The sequence below is a fragment of the Dipteris shenzhenensis genome, chromosome 4 (genome assembly GCF_047967505.1).
Source record: "Dipteris shenzhenensis isolate YYH24624 ecotype China chromosome 4, Dip_SZ_1.0, whole genome shotgun sequence".
NCBI lineage: Eukaryota > Viridiplantae > Streptophyta > Polypodiopsida > Gleicheniales > Dipteridaceae > Dipteris > Dipteris shenzhenensis.
Window position 1 is genome coordinate 14,471,711 of NC_141599.1, and position 20,185 is coordinate 14,491,895.

General features: G+C 48.6%; 1 protein-coding gene across 4 annotated transcripts in view; it reads left to right on the forward strand.

The window, feature by feature from the left end:
* Window positions 1–20,185, forward strand: part of LOC147902501 (DNA-directed RNA polymerase IV subunit 1-like) — a 179,946-nt gene that overhangs the window by 152,038 nt on the left and 7,723 nt on the right. For all 4 annotated transcript variants that reach the window (XM_087373540.1, XM_087373542.1, XM_087373541.1 and 1 more), the window contains one exon: window positions 11,803–11,917. In XM_087373540.1, the coding sequence (XP_087229666.1) occupies window positions 11,803–11,917 (115 nt within the window). The remainder of the gene's footprint in view (window positions 1–11,802; window positions 11,918–20,185) is intronic.

Sequence of the window (20,185 nt, forward strand, 5' to 3'; positions counted from 1 at the left end):
CATATTGCAATTTTCCAATGATGTCACTTTGTGTTTAAGCTGTATAAGTCTTACTTCCAGCTCAATTGCAAACTCTTAAGTTCAAGTATATGTGTTTGGCAACTCGCAATCATTTCATTCAAACGCCTCTGTAAAATCCGTTGTCTGAATTTATAGAAAGCACCGAGTAGTTTACATTGGTATCACCTGTGTGTGTCGTCGTGAATAGTGGCACGAAACGTGGGATACAACAGTGAGGCAAAGTCGTATGGAATGATGGTGAAGAGGGAATTCAAGGCAAGGCGGATACCCTTTGTGATGAAGTAATGCCCTGGTGTGGAGTTGATGACGGCCTCTCTGTTGTGGCCTTCTATTACTTTTTACAAGCATAACCCCTTCGATTCGATTCAAGAATGAGAGAAGTAACGGTGAATCATCAGAGGGGCGCTAAATAGGAAGAGCGGGGAGTCCCATGTAGTGAAATCCGAATTATTTATTCATGTGCTCTACATGCTTCATGCTCGGGATGCAAGCAAGGGTGAAGGAGGGAGAGAGCCATATCCAAAAGGTGCATATCATGTATATCTCAAAAAACTGTATACCAGGCTGTATAACATAACTTCATCCCCTCCCATAGAGTGCGAACCAACTTTCTTACATGAAAGCACTCCACCTCCAACTCTTTGGAATCCTTCCCCTGGATTCCCTTTCACACATAGTCTTAAATTAAACCAGTCTACCCCCCCCCCCCCCCCAATGGGAACTCAACCCAACGCGGCCATGTTTAATTACATATCTCGGACCCCAGTTACCCGACTCCTCCCCGCAAGCTGCAACACCTAACCACTCATCACACTGACTGCTATGCATCACGTCCTTAATAAGAGCTTCACCCTCATACACATCAAGGAGTCTACATCAAGCTTATCAATGTGAGTCTTCCAATTTTGGATAGCTATCTTGTAATAGAAAGCACTCAAAGTTATCAGATTCAGGAGTATGAGCTGCTCACGGACCTGGATGCTCCCGTTGCCCGCCATCGCCATCCCGCTCCTAGCCTACCCTCCGCCTCGCCTCTTTTCCGCCTCACCTCAACGTTTGCCTCCTCTCCGCCCCTAGCCTCCTCCCCGGCTTGACCCCTCGCCCCCGCCTCGGTCGTTGCTCCTCCCCGTCTCCTTTCTCCTTTCCGCCCCTCCTTCCGACATCCTTATGCCTCCTCTCCATCCCTCTCTGCCTTTGCCTCCCCTTCTGCCTTCCGCTCCACTTCCTCGCCTGCTCGCCCCCCCTCCTCCCCCCCCCCCCCAACTCCACCTCCATCTCTTCCCCCGCCATCTATTCACCATCCTCCCGTCCCTTCACTTCTTCACCCCCGCCTCCTTTTTCACCCCCTCCTGCCTCCTCCCCCCCCCCGGTGCTTCCTTCCCCCTCTGTCTCCCTTCCGTCCTCTTCCTGACGTCCCTCGCTGCTTTCCCGTCTTGCCGGCTCTGCTTCTTCTCTTTCATCTCCCTTCTTTGCCTCCGCCCTCCCGCATTGTCCATTCCCCCTTGCCCCACCTCCCCCCCTTTTTCCTTCCATTCTTCACCAGCAGCAGGAGCATTTGTGTTTATTACAAGGAAGAAGATCTTGGTGGTGACCTTTGGTCTGGCCGGAGGGGCTCTATGGCAACACCCTCGAATCCCGTAGCCGTTAAAGTCCTTCTTTCTCTAGCCAACAAAGAACAAGTTTAGCAAGCACTTCAGTCCCTTCAAGACAAGGCGATTGTGGGTAGAATTGTGGGCCTCACACCCACAAGGAGATAGGTGTGAGAGTGGATCCAGGCAAGCTTGGCACTAAAGGGCGGCCACATTCAGGAGGTCACCATCTATATAAGAGGCGTCTTCCTCGTCCAGCTAGCTCCCCCAATACAGCCTTGACACTTGTGGAGCAGAGCCCCATCCTCCTTGGCCCGCATTTGGTGTACCTCTTTCCTTGGTACCATGGCTTACAGTAGAGGACATGGACACGACACACCATGTTCCCTGCTTCTCGTTACTCTTCGCTTCCTAGGGCTCCCAAAGGAGTACAGAGCCATCCTCCCCTCCATTGGTTGGGCATTTGATACCGTGCTTGAGTCTTCACCAGACTCGGCCACACCAGTGGTAGCAGATGACGGGGTCCCCAGGATCAAACTGGTGGTTGAGAGCCTAGAGGCCCTCCCAGAGTTTATTCTTCTAGAGACCCTTGAAGGGGGTACACTTCGCCAACGAGTGGAGATTTTTGGGTTGCCAGGTGAGTGTCTCCGTTGCAGATTGATGGGTCACTTAGCCAGAAATTTTCCCCGTGGCCATGGCCGAGTGCCTCCCCTCTCACCCGCGCAGAGCAGGCAGAGTCAGCAAGCCCCAGTCTAGCACCCTCTCAAGCAGGAGCAGCAGGAATCTCAGACCCCCGCAGGACATCATGTACATAATCCGATCCAGCGTTGCCATGCTAGTGAGCTCTTCTCTCTTGGAAATTGGGTGGTAGGAGTGTGATGATGCTAACTTTAACTAAGACCGTTTCATCTTTATTACTTCCCTCAAGAAGTCTTGTAGTTAGGCATGCTCAGGGAGTTTGTCGACTAGCCTTATAGCAATGGTGGAAGGTAATGCTTTCAAAAACAACCCCTTCATGACAACATCATTGGGTGGCACGGACATCTTTGTGGCCAAGACCCTCATCCTTGTGTACATCTGAAAGATGCTATCGTAGGCTTCATAGTATCAGTGGACAACTCCTAGACAATCATATGTTCGAAAAAAATTTAAACTTGAAAGTTGGTAAGAACTCCCTTAGGTCTATCCAAGTCTAGAAATGGTCAGGGTGAAATTGACTATACCATACATCAGCTACATTCTCCAATGACGAGGAAAAGATGTGAAGGAGGGCATGCTAGTTCTCCACGCCTTTAGTTCTACATGTTGTAAGAAATTTCCTCACATGAGCTTCTGTATCCTCATGGAGGTGCTATTTGAACTTCTGAGTCTTCATATGGACCTTGTTGAGTAACTCAAAAGTCTGGCTTTTTCTATAGGACTGAGAACCGTCCTCCCCACCTGAGAGGCTGAAGCGGATGCAGGAGTTGAAGGGCCTCCTGATGGAGCAGTGATGAATGTGGGTGCTACTAAGAATTAGACAACATCTCCTGCAGAGGGCCAACAATGGTGAAGTCACTACTAATGTAGCCATAAAGGAATTGTATGCAAATGATATTGCATACGCGGAGGACCTCGGTGTGATGGGTCGTTTTGAGCCTTCTTGTTGGTAATTCCGTGCATATGGAGAGAGTGTCATGGCTACAACTGTCGAGTACCGAGTCTTGATGGATGTTGAGGGAGTTGAGGGGCACTTAGGAGAGGGTAGGCCAGTAGTGCATAGTTGGCTGTCTGTTTGAACCCCCTAGCTGAACTTATCCCCCGGGTTGGGTTGGGGGTTTAGCTTAGGGTTAGTTAGCTGCTTCTAATGGGTACGTAGGGAGAGGTACGAATGGAGAGGTACAGCTGGTGCTAATGGACGAATGGGGAGAGGTACGAATGGAGAGAGAGAGAGAGAGAGAGAGAGAGAGAGAGAGAGAGAGAGAGAGAGAATCTAGAGAGAATTATTTATGTTTGATTTGTTTTTTTACCCATTTCTAGACAAAACGTGTGGCAAAATCTAGAAACGTTTCTAGAGACGCATTTTTAGAAACGTTTCTAGAAGTGTTTCTTGCGATACTGATGGAAAGGGAGGTGAAACATTCACGGTAGGTAAGGTGCATGGCCGGGGCAAAAGTACCCACGAGTGGGATGGATGTGGAAGTAAGACTTGCCAGAAATCCGGAGCTATGGATAATACATGAGATAGTAGCTTGACCAATAGATGTCGAGTCCGAAGAAGCAGGAGTCACCACTTCGCAGAAGTGGTTGTTGATGAAGACATTGTTGCAAGAGGAGAAGATGGGCTGTCTTGACCTTGACGAGATCTTGAAGAGCCTTCGTCCTTCGTACTTTCCTCTTTCACCCGCTCTCTGCTTTGTACTTCTTGTCCGAAGTCCCAATTTGACCACCCAGGATTCCTTATGTCCAAGTTGATGAGAGTTTCGATGAAGTTACTTGCTCTGGCTACTGCTCCAATGGGTTCACTTTGTGCTCAAGCCTCACCCTAAAAACTTCGCAAACTTCCGTTGCACGTAATGCTTCTTGTATCGGGTTTCTTCTGCCGGAAGTCTTTTCTCTACTCTCCTTAAGTACCTCCTAGTTCTCTCACTAGTTCCTTCAAAGGTCTCAAAAGTACTCGGCATAAGACCTCTCTTTCGGACCCTAGAATACCACTTCACTTGTGCTAACAGTGTTCCATCGTGATCGCCATAAACTGTCTGAGGGGAGGTCTGATCTCTTTCGAAGGTGCTACCGGAGGCCTAAGGCCACACTGGTGTGAGGTGCAAGAGTGTGTGACACGGGTAATAATGAGTGTGGAGGCGAAGCTACGAATTACTTCTCTTAAGCACTAGTGGAGTAGGCTGCTCAGTGATGGTGGAAGCGTCTGTGCTATTCGTGATGGTGCAGTACAACGTGTTACGACTACGTACGGGGTAGGCAACGATGCAAATGATCTGCAAGTGCTAAACCAAGAAGGAATGCAAGAATGCTTGGAAGGGTGGTAAGTCGAGTAGGAGAGCAGAGAAGTGGTCAAGGTCACAAGAGCCAACCTTTCACATGAATAAGACAAAACTCGAGCCACATGACATAGGGTCCGTTATACCAGATAAAGGGAGGAGAACATAGCAGGGAGAAATGTTAGAGTAGTAAGTAGAGATGGTAAGAAGCGTAGTTCAGTGGGAGGAATGAGTCCTCAACCAATTAGAGTTACAGTGGATGACAGATACATCGAAGAGAAGATACACTAGGCGAGTTCTTAACTCCAGCCCCTCTCTTTCCACTTGGACTCTATGCTCTATGTTAGAATGCCCCCAGTTTCTATCCTTTGCCCATCTTCACCTTGCCCCTCATCGGGTTCTCATGGCTAGAAATCCCCTTTCTTGCTTCCTATTGGTTGTCTTCTTGTCTCCTAAGTCGTTCTGTCGCTTCATCCTTGATGGCTTCTACCACTTCCCAACCTCCTCTGAGTACGGCTTGAGGCCACGGTGGACCAAGCATACTACTGGCCCCTCCAGGATTGTGTAGAGCGGTTTGGGGTAGAAGTCTCCTTCGTGATGAAGTGGGCACAAAAGATCGGCATTGAGCCGGTATCCACCCTAGTACGTTGTCGCACAGACACGGACTATTCGCCCTCAAAACCCCTGGCAAAGTCACTTAAGGCATTCTTTTTGGAACAGGCACCTATGCATAGGAGAGCCTTGTTCTCTGCACCCCCGTCCTCATGAGTTGGACCATAGTGAGTTGGAACGTGCTCGTAGTCAGCCGCAGTACCTGATACTCCAACAAGAGTTGCAGAGGGCCGTTGTAGGACGTCCAGTGGATATCCTTTTGATTTAGGAGCATATGTTTTCAGCAGCAGACATCAGACGACGTCACCACCTCCTCCCAAGGAGAGGTCCGGAGGAGTGGTCCCCTGCAGTAGGATGGAGCGGAGGGTTCTGCATCTCGGTTTCACAGACTTTGGCTCCAGAGGTCTACGACTAGCGTGAGCTTATTCCTGGACGTGGAGTTTGGATGGGAGTCAGGTTGGGAGAGTCCAGGATTGGGATCTTAAACGTGTATGCTCCAACGTGCAGACAGCACCGCTCAGCCTTTTGGAGGAGGCTGACAGAGAGTCTTCTGGATGTAGACTCCTGGATTGTTGGAGGAGACTTCAACAACCTGGAGTTTGGGAAAGACAAGCAGGGCGGCATCTCATTCGTTGAGATGCCTGTAGCAGAGCGTAGCACCTAGGTGCAGTTCATTTTCATGATCAGTGGCAGAGACCCATGGCGAGAGCCACATTTCAGCAGGATACCTGGCAGTCTTCTATTCTCTTTTGGACAGAGGAGACATGATGGACTGCTTGAGAAACTGGACCGTTCCTACGTTGGGGATTGGGCACTGCACAGAGGCGGCTCTACCGGGATTTTGACAGGTACCACGATGTCAGACCACTCTCCTGCAGTACTTCACATAGAGCAGCCCCGTCGAGGTCTCTCCCAGAAGGGGGGTCCGCATCCCGAAGGACCTCCTGGAGGATGAGCAGATCCAACAGGCCTTGGCGGAGATTTGGGAGCACTCAAAGATGACACCGAGCGAGGGTTGGGCTTCGTGGGTGGCCGATGCGATCCAGAGGAGCAGTGAGGAGCTACAGGCTCACCCCCCTAGGAGGAGGAGGATACTTCAAGATCTTGAGCCAGCTTTGAGAAGGCACCTCGCCTCCATAGAGCGGCTCAGGGAGCAGGACCCAAGTTCCCAATGGCTTTGAGACCAGGCTCGAGAGCGCTCGGCTTGAGCTTCAGGACAGGGAGATCCGGCGGGCTGAGTTCTTTTATCACTCTTCTTGGGCCCGGTGGGTATAGCAGGGGGACAGGATGACGAAGCAGTTCTTTCAGACCACTGGGCCTCGTTCAGCAGGCACATAACTACAATGTCTTTGGGATCCGTAGGGCATCATTCACATTGACCCGTAGGAGATACTAGACCTGACCACATATTTCTACAGGCAACTTTTTCAGAGGGAGAGGATGACTCTAGTTGGTTTAGTGGCCCGAGAGGTAGTTTGGGATCACGTTCTGGCAGTGGTCTTGCAGGATTTAATCAGCAGGCTAGAGGAGCCTTTCACTGATGAGGAGCTCTAGGAAGCCCTCAAGGCTCTCTCGACCCAAAAGTGTCCAGGTGAAGATGGCTTGACTCTGACCTTCTCCGGAACTTCTAGGAGATCATCTCCACCCCTTTCCGACTAGCATGCCAGGAAATTTTTGACACGGGCTTCCTCCCGCAGTCCTTGAGCATGGGTTGGATTTGTTTGATCCCGAAAGGGGGAGATAGATCGGACATCCAACAGTGGAGACCAATCACTCTGCTTGATACCGCTTACAAGATCCTCGCCAAGGTCTTGAGCTTGCAGTTACGGCCACATCTTACGGACATCATCCACGACACACTGACCGTGTTTGTCCAAGAGTGCAGCATCCTGGACATCATCTTCACTTTTTGGGAGGCAGTGGATTGGTCCAGGGAGGAGTCACAGCCTTTGGCCATCCTTCTCTTGGATTTTAAGAAGGCCTATGCAGGGTGGAGTGGTCCTTCTTGTAGGACACTATGCAGAGATTGGGTTTCTCAGACAGATGGGTTAGAGGAGTTTCAGCGCTCTTACGCTCGGTCCGCTAGGGCTGCCCACTTGTTTGTTTCCTCTTCCTTTTCGTGGCAAAAGCCTTGGGCTACTATTTGAGATCACAGGTGGCGGGCCTCACAAGGTTGAGGCTCCCAATGCATCAGGAGGAGGAACTACTTGACTTTGAGTTTGTAGATGGCACGGCCTTGTATGTTGAGGGCACCACAATGAGCTTGGAGAGAGTCAGGGGAGCCTTGGCTATCTATTGTGAGGCCTCGGGTGCGCGGATCCATTGGACAAAGCCTATAGGTTTCTTCACGGGCTAGGAGGAGACACAGGAGATCCGTGAGTGGGGGAGTGACTTTGGCTTCAGATGGATACCACGGAGCCAAACAGCGAGATACCTCGGTTGCCAGGTTGGTATTGATGTTACAACAGAGCAGCAGATCCGTCTCGGTCATAGAGAGTGTTCGGCGCAAGCTTCTCTACTGGAGCTCGACCAAGCTCTCCCTAGCAAGGCGTGCCTTAGTGGCAAACCAGGTCCTTCTCGCCACGGCCTGGTATATCCACTCTTGATGATGCTTTCACAGAGGATGCATTGGGCAGCTCCGCCGGTTGGTTCAGAACTTCCTTTGGGCAAGCTCGACGGCACGTAGAATACTATAGCCCACGTCGCTTGGTAGACGGTGATCATGCCGCAGGCACTGGGAGGCTTGGGTATCATAGATCCAGAGATGCAAAGCAGAGCCCTTCTAGGAAAGTTGCTTGTTCGCGGCCTCACCCCAGGTGAAGAGCCTTGGAAGCTCCTCTTACATCGAGGGCTTCTCAGGAACACCCCACGCACCGATGGACAGTGGCAGCCTTCACACAGGTGGATCTTCTCAGAGGCCCCCCTTACAGGGAATGGTTCCCGCTTGATGAGGAGCCTTCACAGGGTTTGGTAGAGACCAGCTCATTCGAGATGAGTTTGAGCAGACTTCCAAATGTAGAGAGGAGTTTGAGCGTTAACCCCTTATGTGGTACCCAGAGATCCGAGATCGGGAGGGGTGTATGCTCGGACAGCGGATGCACATTGGTTGGGCACAGTGGGATAGTGGTCCGGCCGGGTCTTTTGACAAATGGAGCAGATTACCCATGGAGGCAAAGGCAAGGCCTGGTGCCATAGCGCATCTGCGAGGGGCAGGGCAGCGGATGAGAGGGATTGACCTAGCCATTCCTGAGTCCTAGTGGGAGGGACTTCACGCTTGGAGGGATAACACTTGGCTGGGGCAGTGTTCTCGGGATGGTGTTTGATGCAATGAGGCAGCACGCACCCCGGCTTCTATTGTGTAGGATCGGGAGGCTTACTCCATCCGCTCACGGAGAGGGCCCTAGGATGGATGGGAGTCTTGATGGGATTCACTGGCAGATGATCAGAGTGGTGGGACATTTGGGGAAGGAGTGGTGGAATACCCTGCCAAACTCTGCTGGCATCATATGTGGCCTCCACATTAGGATCTACTAAAAGAAGGGAGGCATAAAAATCAGTAGCTATGCGTAAGATGGCATCAACATCTGGCTGAAACCCTGTCAGAGTCAATAACCTAAGAAACACTTTGTTTACCATGTCTCGGTTCAAGAATTAGAGAAAAAGTATTTATTAACTCTTCCCCCATCTGAATCCAAAAGGACTTACATGCATGAAAGGCATACTTTGCTCTCTAATCTTATAAAACCTACTAATGAAAAATGATGTAGCGAGGCCCTCCTGAATCGAAGCATCTATAGACCGTTTCTGCTCTTCCCTCTATAGGACTGCTAAATTGCCAATGACCAATCCCTCATCTGAGAATCTCATGTCTCGTGGTACTAGCACTAGTATGCTAAAAATACAGAGAAGGTTGCTTCCACATATGAAGGAGATGGCACTCCAACTTGCAAATGCGATATCCCAATGTGCAAAACGTCCTCTGTGAGCGTCCTGCATCCAATGTATCTGGAATCTTAATATTGGTAGAGCGGCATCTCAAATGAGGCTCAAGAACCATCATAACATCAAGAAGTGATATGAGGCAGAAACCCTTGGTGCAATGCATACCAAACTACCTCTATCTAAAGCCGAATCATGAACACAAAATTTGTCTCTCTATGCATAGATGGCCATCTGTGATCTGGGGTTCGACCCCAAGAACATGAGACAATGAGGCAAAGTGTGAAAGGCATTACCTATCCAAGCATCTCTCCCACTGCACTAAAAAAAGAAGGCATCGTAAGCTGCTCTCTCGAGTGAGTAAATGCAACCTTCTCATCCTCCCTCTTTGTCACCTCCAATAATCCATGAGTCTGCAATGGGGACCCAAGAGGGAAGTTCTGTTCGGCAAAGGACACGATGGGCATAAAGATTGAGAAGACCAACAATTTGTCCCCCAATCAAAAGAATGACCCATTGTGCTTTAGAGGATAAAATGATACCATGCCCAACCACTAGGGGGAGAAGAATCTAAAACTGAATGCAAATTCCTCTCCCGGTCTCCCAGTGCCCAAATCCGTATACCAAAAGGCATGGTCAAATAGTAGTTTACGTAAGTTCACACAATCTCTAGCATCCAGTTTGTGTTCTTGAATAAAAAATAGTTCAATAAGTCTTGCAGTAACAATTGGATGAAGCTGATTATGAAACATCTGCCTTCAACGGCAACGAGGCACACCACCAAGGTCTTGTATGTTCGAGCTAATAATCCTCATTGGCATGAGGAATTTGGGTGGAACACCTTACCCGACCTAGTGGCGAAACACATTCCTGCGTCCTTGAGTAATGGAGAGGATAAAATTTCACAAGGGAAAGAACTCCTACATCCGTGAAAGAGGATGCTATGTCAATAGAAAAGCCAATAACAACGTCATCAAGGCTAGAGGGCAAGAACTTCACCTCTCCAAAATTAGCTAGAGGAGAGAAAGATTTCCTTTTAAGGAAAGCACGCGCGAGAGTATGTAAAATACCCTGTTTACAAATGAGCTAAGGAGACAGGAGCACAATCTTCATTCAATCAATGAAGTGGAATGGGACTACTCAGGTGGAGGTCAGGACCTGGAGAAGTATCTGATTGAATTTTGTCACTATCCTTGCCTAAGAATGAGGCATCATTTAGTGTCTCAGTGGAGACCAATCACCTTACTGGGCACTTTGTATAAGATCTTGGCGAAAGCCATCAGCCTGCGATTGCAGCCCATCTTGCTAGATCTTATACATGACACACAGACATGCTTTGTCCATGGCAGAAGCATTTTTGACAACATATTCGTGGGTTAGGTTCAACATTATGCACTACCAAATCCGGGGTATCAATAGCCCCGACCAAAGTTGAGTCAAGGTGAAGAGAAGGAGCCTTCTGATCTGGAGGAGGAGACGGAGCTAGAGCGCCAACTCTAACCAGAGTCAAATGGGGGCAGTAGGTGCGAGACACATAGGTGGTGCTAGACGTATAGGGGGCACAGTCAATGTTGAACATGCAGGAGGTACCAAAGGAGCGCTATGAGGAGGGCCCTCACTAGAAGACTTCTTGAGCCCTTTCTTCTTTTGGCAGTCTTCGCGAAATGCCCAAAGGTCCTGCAAATTTTGCACTGGTCCTGTCAACCTACAATCTTGACTCTCTGTTGGAAAAGAGAGCCATTTGGACACTAGAGCATCATATGTTGATCTAAAATGTTAGGGCCAGATACAATAACCATATCTCTAGGAACCCCATCAGGTCTGATCAGAGGATCTTTGGCCAGCCTGAACATAGCTCCAATCGTGGCTAGGAGTTGGTGATAAACCCGTGGAAGATTGAGAAATCTAATAAAGAGTGATGTGACTTGTCTATCCTCCTCTATAGGGCCGAAACCCAACAAGGGTATTAGGAACATCTTCTTGGAACCAAGCGCTAAGGGACTAGCCATGATCATTCCCAAGTGGGTTGCTTTGTGTGCTCTTGTCATCTCCTTCTTATGCAAGATGTAATATTCAATGTAAGATGCTGCTCCATTTCTGCAGGGAAGTTCTTACAATTATTTGATGTGAATTTATACAATGCCACCTTAAATTTCATATAATGAAAATTGAACAGAAGAAGCGTCATGAAATTTGAGAAACATATGGTCTCGTCAATTCGTATATCAGTTTGTTGTGTTTGCATGTCTGCCCCATTAATGTGGCCATAACCTTGAGGTTAGTCTTCTTGCAGCAGCTATCCAATCATGCGGATTCGATCTACATTCAAGCATCATGCCATACTTTACTAGTTTCAGGACATCTTTAACAAATGGAAATATTTCATGTGAAACACCATGAAGAACATTAAAAACATGAAAAACATTAAAAACAGTTTCTGTTCAATGGGTTAGCATTTCTAATTGCAAACATTGCACAATTCCAATGAAACCCCATTTTTACGAATAATGTAGGCCTCGGAAGTCCGTTGAGTGAACCAACATTTGCACTATTTTTGCGATGCCGTTTCTTTTGACTATTAAGTCATGTTTTTTCCCTGACCATTTGAGTTGACATAATGTCTAATTACTTGTTGACACATCAGCATTGTTTTTGTTTTGTAGATATAAGGCGGGCGATAGACTCACTCCAGACGATGAGAGACAGATATTGGAGAACTTGCTTGTACATCATCCGGACAAAGATTCAAAGTTTGGTTGTGGAGTGGACTACATTATGGTACGATCAAACATGCTTAAACCCTTCAAAATTTAGCTGAGACAGGATGAATGGACTATGCATGTATTCATAGACTTTTAAATTTTCTTCTTCTTTCGCACCAAGATGATTTTGAAATTTTCCCTATACTGTTTCGTCTGCCATCATGTTGTTACAGTTGTACCTTATACATCATATCATTTGACACGGCCTCTGACACTTGTCTTTTACTAGTTTACATTACGACAGATCAAACGGATCATTTCATTGCCATCATGGGCCCAAGAATCAATGTGTTTTACACAGATTATATCATTAGACACAGCCTCTGACACCTGCAAAAATATCACTGCACTCAGACTTGAGACCTGTGTCCTTTAGCACAGGTCACATTATGGCATGCCTAGCTCCCACTTCTGCAAATATTATAGCAAGTAGCAAGTCAAAGTCACTGTCGAGCACCAACATCGGCATCAATAGGGAGGAAGGAAAAGAAACTAAATAGTGAACTGCCCAACGATGTCTATGCTCTACGGAGTTCAGTTTGGAGTGTCATAGTGAGCAGATACATGCACATGCTGAAGGCCACACATTGGTACGTGCTAAAATGCATTACCATATATTTGTAGGGCACCCAACATCCCGAATTTTCTTATGCCAGGGAGGGTGAAACTAGCAATTCCCTTCTAGATGATCCTTGCATGTCTGCAGTCCCGTAAACAATGTTGAATAGACTCTTCAATTTGAAGGTAATGAAAATATAAGTAGAGTCTACCCCAAACATGGACCTCCACTAGCACATTGTAATCCCTCCATACATAGAAAGCAAAAAAAAAAAGAGTGATTTTTTCTATTCTTGAGGGATTTCCTGAGTCTCTTGCAAAAGGATTTCTGCAAGTCAGCAAAAATGTGAAGATTCTCCCAATGAGTAACTCTGGTTGGCTTCCAGCCTCTAAGGCTGAGCTGAAACTTCCTGTATTGCTGACCATGTAAAGAAAGAAGAGGAGGCTCTTCTCTTAGTGCTCTGCATCAATCCATTCCCGCTCCCTGGGATCCCACTGGAAATACTTTATGGGGACACCTCCATACAGCCAAATCCTTTATGCATCCAAGGGAATACGATCTAGGTTAGGGTCTAGATACCATCTTGAAGCCGAAAAAGACTATTGCACATGACCTACCAACCTAAGAGGCTGAAATACATGATATTCAAAAGGATATCATCCATACACCTGGACAACTTGTCCCCAAACTGAACATGAGAGACCAAGGCATCCTCATCTATACCTCATAGTCCTATAATCTAAACTAGGATCCCTGATCTCGTAAAGGCCCCAAGCCAAGTACATCAAAATTGAGGCCCGTCATCTACATGAACCCAAGCCAAGGGTATGGCTGCATCTATTGCTGAATTATCCATGCACTTCCTCTTAGGTGACTTACTAATTGGATTTTAGGATCATCTTTTTTTTTTTTTCGCCAAAAGTAGTGCTAGTTATATTGCTTGAAAACGAGAGTACAAGGAGACCTCAAGGCCAGCGGGCTGTAATCACAAAACGGATACAGCCCGTGGTGGTAAAATATAAAAAATTACAAGCCTCAAGGCATAATCATCTGAGTGTGGACAAACAGCCACGATGGGGGCGAGTAATGCCACTTAAGACTCTGAGCAGAGTGCTGGAAGAAAAGCTCTTGATGGTCCCAGTCGCGCAAGAAGCGCCGTCTCTTCTCCTTCCCTGCCCGGGAGTCCCCCTGAATCTAATCCCACTGACCCTTGAGCATGTGAATGATCGTGCTCCAGATGTCTGCTAGGGATTGGGTAGCAGAAGAAGCCTGATCTCCTAGGGTTTGCGTGCATCTGGAAGTTTAGATATGCCAGCCTACAATACTCCCTATGATCTCCCAAACTGGGTGCCGAGTCATCGCTCCTGCATCTGTCTCTGTCAGATGCGAGGGGAAGCTTTCCATGTATGCCCAGGTGGCCTGCGCGATGAAGAAAACTGGATCCTGCCGAGAGAACTCGTAAGCCAAGTAGTGTCCCACCTCGGTGCTGCACCAGCAAACGGCTCCCCAAGTGACGGGTCCTAGCTCGGGTGCAGCCCTCGCTAAGATCCCCATGACTCCCTTCCACACTGTCTGAGCATGCGAACAGGGGAGGTAAGGAATGAGAGGCTGAGTCCAGGACTAGTCCAGGACTAGGATGACTGGGGCATGGTCAAAGAGGGTCGTCCTTGGAACCACCCCTGACTCTCCACCTCTACCTATCACCTAATCACTGACATAGAAACGGTCCAACCACTCCAAAAGTCTGCCTCTCTCCCTCCTGTAACCCCAAGAGAAGTCCAAGCTCCCTGTCCATCTGCAAAAGGAAGGCTCTCTCCAACTGTCCTGACCTCCCACAGCGAACAAGAAAGAGTGCTCCGCTTGAGCTATACCGAGGAACTCTAGGCCCCGTCCTTGCTAATCCTCTAGAACCTCAAGGTTATTGAAATCCCCTCCTACAATCCAAGAATCCATCTCTGGCAATAAGTCTGTCAGAAAGCTCCAGAAAGCAGCTCTCCGTCTAAGGTCGGTCGGGGCATAGATATTGAGGATGCCGATGCGGGATCCCTCAATATTCAAGCCCACCCAAAGCGCTCGTCGTCCTGGAATCAAGGTGCCAAAACCACACACATGCTGAACTAGAGAAGCGTCGATGGAGGTACAGACACCTCCGCTCCTCTCGTGCTTGCCAATCGAAGGTTCCCAATAGGTGTGGGACTCCTGGATTGTTCGAGGGGACTTCAACAACTTGGAGTTTGGGGAAGACAAGCTGGGCGGTGCCTCCTTCTCTCAGTAGAGCATAGCACCTGGGAGTAGTTCATTTTCATGATTAGTGGCAGGGACTTGTGGCGAGAGCCAAATTTCAGCATGATACCTTGCAGCCTCCTCTTCTCTTTTGGAGAGAGGAGACACGATGGACTGCTTGAGAGACTAGACCGTGTTTACGTCGAGGACTGGGTACTACACAGAGTCGCTCTACTGAGATTTTGGTAGGTACCACGATGTCAGACCACTCTCCCATAGTACTTCACTTACATCAGCCTCGTCGAGGTCTCCCCCAGAAGGGGGTCCGCATTCTAGAGGACCTCCTACAGGACGAGGAGATCCAATAGGTCATGGCAGGGATTTGGGAGGAGTCAGAGATGACACCGGGCGAGGATTGTGCTTCTTGGGTGGCCGCCACTGCGATCCAAAGGAGCAAATAGGAGTTACAGGCTCACGCCCTTAGGTGGACGCCTCAGGAGCATGAGCGGGCTTTGAGGAGAGACCTTGCCCTCATAGAGCGGCTCAGGGAGCAGGATCCAGGTTCTGGCTTAGTGACAGGTTCAAGAGTGCTTGCCTTGAGCTTCATCACACGGAGATTCGGAGATCAATCTAGGGAGAAGTCACAGCCGCTGGTTGTCCTTCTCTTAGGGTTTCAGAAAGCTTACGACAAGGTGGAGTGGTCCTTCCTAGATGGTACTATGTGGAGATTGGGTTTCTCAGACAAATGGGTTAGAGGAGTCTCGGCGCTTTATGCAAGGAGCTCTAGCCAAATGCTTATCAGAGGACACACGGGCGAGGCCTTTCGTCTCTGTCGCTCGGTTCGCCATGGCTGCTCACTCGCTCCCTTCCTCTTTATGTTCGTGGCGGAGGCTTTGGTCTACTACTTGATATCACATGTGGTGAGCCTCACGGGGTTGAGGCTCCCAATCAGACAGCAGGAGGAACTGCTTGACTCCGAGTATGTAGATGACATGACCTTGTATGTTGAGGGCACCACAGCAAGTTTGGAGAGAGTCAGAGGAGCCCTGGCTATCTACTACGAGGCCTCGGGTGCACGGATCAATTGGACAAAGTCTATAGGTTTCTTCATGGGCTATGAGGAGACACAGGAGATTCATGAGTGGCGGAGTGACTTTGGCTTTAGATGGATACCGCGTGGCCAGACAGTGAGATACCTCGGTTGCCAGGTTGGTATTGACATTATAGTAAAGCAACAGATCGCCCCAGTCCTTGAGAGTGTTCGGTGCAAGCTTCTCTACTGGAGCTCGGCCAAGCTCTTCCTAGCAAGGTGCGCCTTAGTGGCAAACCAGGTCCTTCTTGCCACGGTCTTGTATATCGCCTCCTATTGGTGCTTTCAAAGAGGATGCATTGGGCAGCTTCGATGGTTGGTTCGGATATTCCTTTGGGCAGGATCGGACGGCACGCGGAATACTACAGCCCGTGTTGCTTGGCAAACGGTGATCATGTCGCAGGCACTGGGAGGCTTAGGTATCATAGATCCGAAGATGCAGAGAAGAGCCCTTCTAGGAAAGTTGGTTGTTCGCAGCCTCACCCTAGGTGCAGAGCCTTGGAAGCTCCTCTTACAGCGAGGGCTTCTCAGGAACACCCCACACACCAGTGGACAGTGGCAGCCTTCACACAGGTGGATCTTCTCAAAGGCCTCCCTTACAGGGAAGGGTTCCCCCTTGATGAGGAGCCTTCACAGGGTCTGGCAGAGACTAGCAGGGGGTCTCATTCGTGCTCCTTCCAAATGCAGAGAGTAGTTTGAGTGTCAGTCCCTTATGTGCCACCCAAAGATCCGAGATCGGGAGGGACGTATGCTCGGATAGCGGACGCACATTGGTTGGGCACAGTGGGACAGTGGTCTGGCTGGGTCTTTTGGCAGATGGAGCAGATTACCCATGGAGGAAGAGGCGAGGCTTGGCACCATAGCGCATCTACAAGGGACAGGGCAACGGATGAGAGAGATTGACCTAAACATCCCTGAGTCCTAGTGGGAGGGACTTTGCGTTTGGAGGGACAGCATTTGGTTGGGGTAGTTTTCTCGGATTCGTGTCCCTTTTAAGATGATGATGCAGCGAGGCAGCACGCACCCCGCGTTTAGAGGGACAGCATTTGGTTGGGGTAGTTCTCTCGAACTGGTAGACCCTGAGATGGATGGGAGTCTTGATGGGATTCACTGGCAGATGATCAGAGTGGTGGGACGTTTGGGGAAGGAGTGGCACATTGACCCTCCCAGTATCTTAGAGCAGGATGCCCCCAGATGCGCCCTTGGCTGTGGGAGGGTAGACTTTTGAGGGAGGTCCAATGGTTTGTGGGAGAGTGGTTATGTCCCTCCAGGGGCAGCCTTGCAGAGCAAATGGACGAGATGCCCTTCTTTTCCTACAGCACACGGATTGGCAGAGGCTTCAGATGGACTCTTCGAGGTGGGACCCCTCGAGGGAGCGGCATTGGGTGACCCCTGCGTCTAACCAAGGCCACTGTGACCCACGTCGGGCGGGCTCCGACTCTAAACAAGGAGGGGATGTCCCTAAGTGTGATCTGTGAGTCAACCCTCTGTCTGAGCTATCAGGTCACAGGCTCCGAGTCACGGTCGTGTCGGGGTCTAGCCTCGAGGGAGTCTATGTGATCTGGTTGAAAGAACTGCGTCATAGAGCTCTAAGAGGTATCAATCGAGGGAGAAGGCTGCTTCTGTCTCTGTGCTCGGAGTATCCTATCTTGGTGTCTGAGCATCTCATTAATGAACAGCCAAGCATCGCTGGTTTGGGTAAGAGAGGACATGGGCCAACATCCCATAACTATCTCTGAAGAGGCAGTAGAAACGCCCTCGGATCTCATAGTAAACAGGACACCTGAAGAAGTGCTCCTCTGTCTCAACCTCCTACATATCACACAGTGTGCATATGCGCCTCTCCCTAGGTAACCGCTCTGCTTGGCCGCTATCGATACGAAGTCTGTGTGAAGAGACCCGGAACTGCCCAAGGGAGATCCTCAGCGAGTGGGGTAGGTGAATCTGGGTGTACTGGTGGATCAATGAAACCCTTCATTGTGAGCAAAAAAGGCATATAGATGCTTGGATTTAGGAGCGCCTTGTTGCATCAAAAAATCGACATCATATTTTGCTAAATCAAAAAGAGAGTGTCTTTGATGACTAGCAATAGTATGATTATAATCACTAACACCCAAGATAGCTATTGCCACATGTGAAGGAGATGATACTCCACCTTGCAAATGCGAAAGCTAAATCTGCAAAACATCCTCTGTGAGGCCCTCCTCTAGATACTAGGCATCTGAGGTCTTGATATTGGTAGAGTGGGCCTTGCTTGAGGATCAAAAATCAGCGGAACCACCGGAAAGTGATTTGAGGTAGAAATCCTTGGTACATTGCATAATGAGCCACCTTTTGTCTAATCACAATCACCAACATAAAATCTGTCAATCCGTGCATGGAAGGGCATCTGCAGCAAATGAGGCAAAGTTTGAAGGCATCATTTGTCCATCGAATCTCTGCTATTGAACTGGAATAGGAAGGCATCCCAAACTACTCTCTGCAATGAGTGAATGCCACCTTCCTTCCTTTTATTTGAAGGCAATTCCTCCATGTTGAAGTGTCCTTCCAAAAAAGGACGTGATCCCCTCTATTGTTAGGGGCATATAGGTTGAGGATGCTAATCTTACATCCCCGAATAAACAAAATTATCCTCTGTGCTTTAGAGGGTGTAATGATATTGTGTCCAACCACAAGGGAGAAAAAGGAATCTGAACTAGAATGCATGTTCTTCCTCTATTGCTTAAAGCAGTAGACCAAAAAGTATGAACGCAAAGTAGTTTATCTGACTCTAAGCAATTTCTAGCATCCAATTTGTGTTTCTAAATAAAAAGAATGTCAATGGATCCCCTAGTAACACCTAGATGAAGCTGATTACGGATCAGCTGCCTATGGTAGCGATGAGGCACACCACCAAGGCCTGTATGTTCGAGCTAACAATCCTCATCGGTGGGAGGAAGTAGGGTGGAACACCTTACCCAATCTAGTGGCACAAACAACTTACGACTGAAATTGGAATATCACTAACATCTATCGATGCAGAGTTCGAGGCGAGACAAGTTCCCTCCTAATTTGCATGTGGAGGAGGATCAGAAACTCTTAACTATCACCCCAAGGCGCCTGATATTGAATGAGCAGATGCTGCAGTAGTTAGGGGACGCACAGCTAGTATTGAACGTGTAGGAGGCATAATGTGGTCATCTGAAATGTTAGGGTAAAAAAACAATGACCTTAACTCTGGGGACCCCCGACTTGATCGCCTCCACTGCAAAGGAAGTCAAACCAGCAAGGAGGGGGGTTATCCTTGTCACGTGCCCAAAGATGCTTCGATCGTGGCAAGAAGTCAATGGTAAACCTAAGGATGACCGGGGAATCTAATGAGTGTAGTAACCTATCTATCCTCCTCTACAAAGTCAAAACCCAAGGAGAAAGGAGTGAGCAAAAACCTCCTGGAATCAAGCATCAAAGGACTAGCCTGTAACACTGTGCTCGCAGCCCCGTGGACAATCAAAAGCCACCTTGAAAAATCTTTGTCCCAATAACTGAATATTTGTAAGGCAGGGGGTGAGGTCCGAAGGTAGAGTAGCAAGCATCCAATCCCTAGCCCAAGACATGGAAGGGCGGAACCTATGGATGCGTGTAAAGAGGGTGGTGGAGCTTTCAAGCTCCACATCCTTTTTGAGCTGCAACAGCTCATCGTTTGATCATGGGTGGTAGAAGCAGTTGAGGATTGCTTGAATGAGGAATCGACAAAGTAAAAATGTGAGGCTGACTGAACACAAAAGAGACTCATCTGTTGCGTTACAGAGGCTAGAAAGAGGGGACGGATGCAGCTAATTATTGTAGTAAGGGGGAAAGAACAATATCAAGCTAGAGCAGCAGGAAGAGCTCCATATTAGCTGGCAGCTAACTCCCACAAACTGAATCCCTCTAAAACCAATGAAATACGAGCATCTGGGCTCTTACAAAGCCAATGGATGAGCAAACGCGTTTGACCAATGTAGACTCTCAGCGTACAAAGGATTTCCAGCATGAGAATCACAACCATGCCATTCAAGATGAGAGCATTTGCTTCCAGCCCAAAAGAATTCGCTAAACTAAGGGACAACCCTTACTTTGGCACTAGTACCGAAAAGAAAGCTCAATTGAGTGGGCTACCAATGGCCAAAAGCACAAGTAGTCATATAGGAAAGCAAGTGACGCATCATAGATGCCCGAGGTTGATCACCTTGTAGATATTCCAGCATCATTTTGGCCTTATGTGCCAAATTGTGTGTATGAATATTGAGGAACCACCATGCATTTTTGGCGAGCAAAGGTGTTGCAAAAGAGTAATGAAGGCTCTTACGGCCATGCTTCGAGCACTAGAAAGTCTCTATAAGAGTGGAGATGAAGCATGCAATATCTTTCTTGCCAAACATCATAAAAGGCCA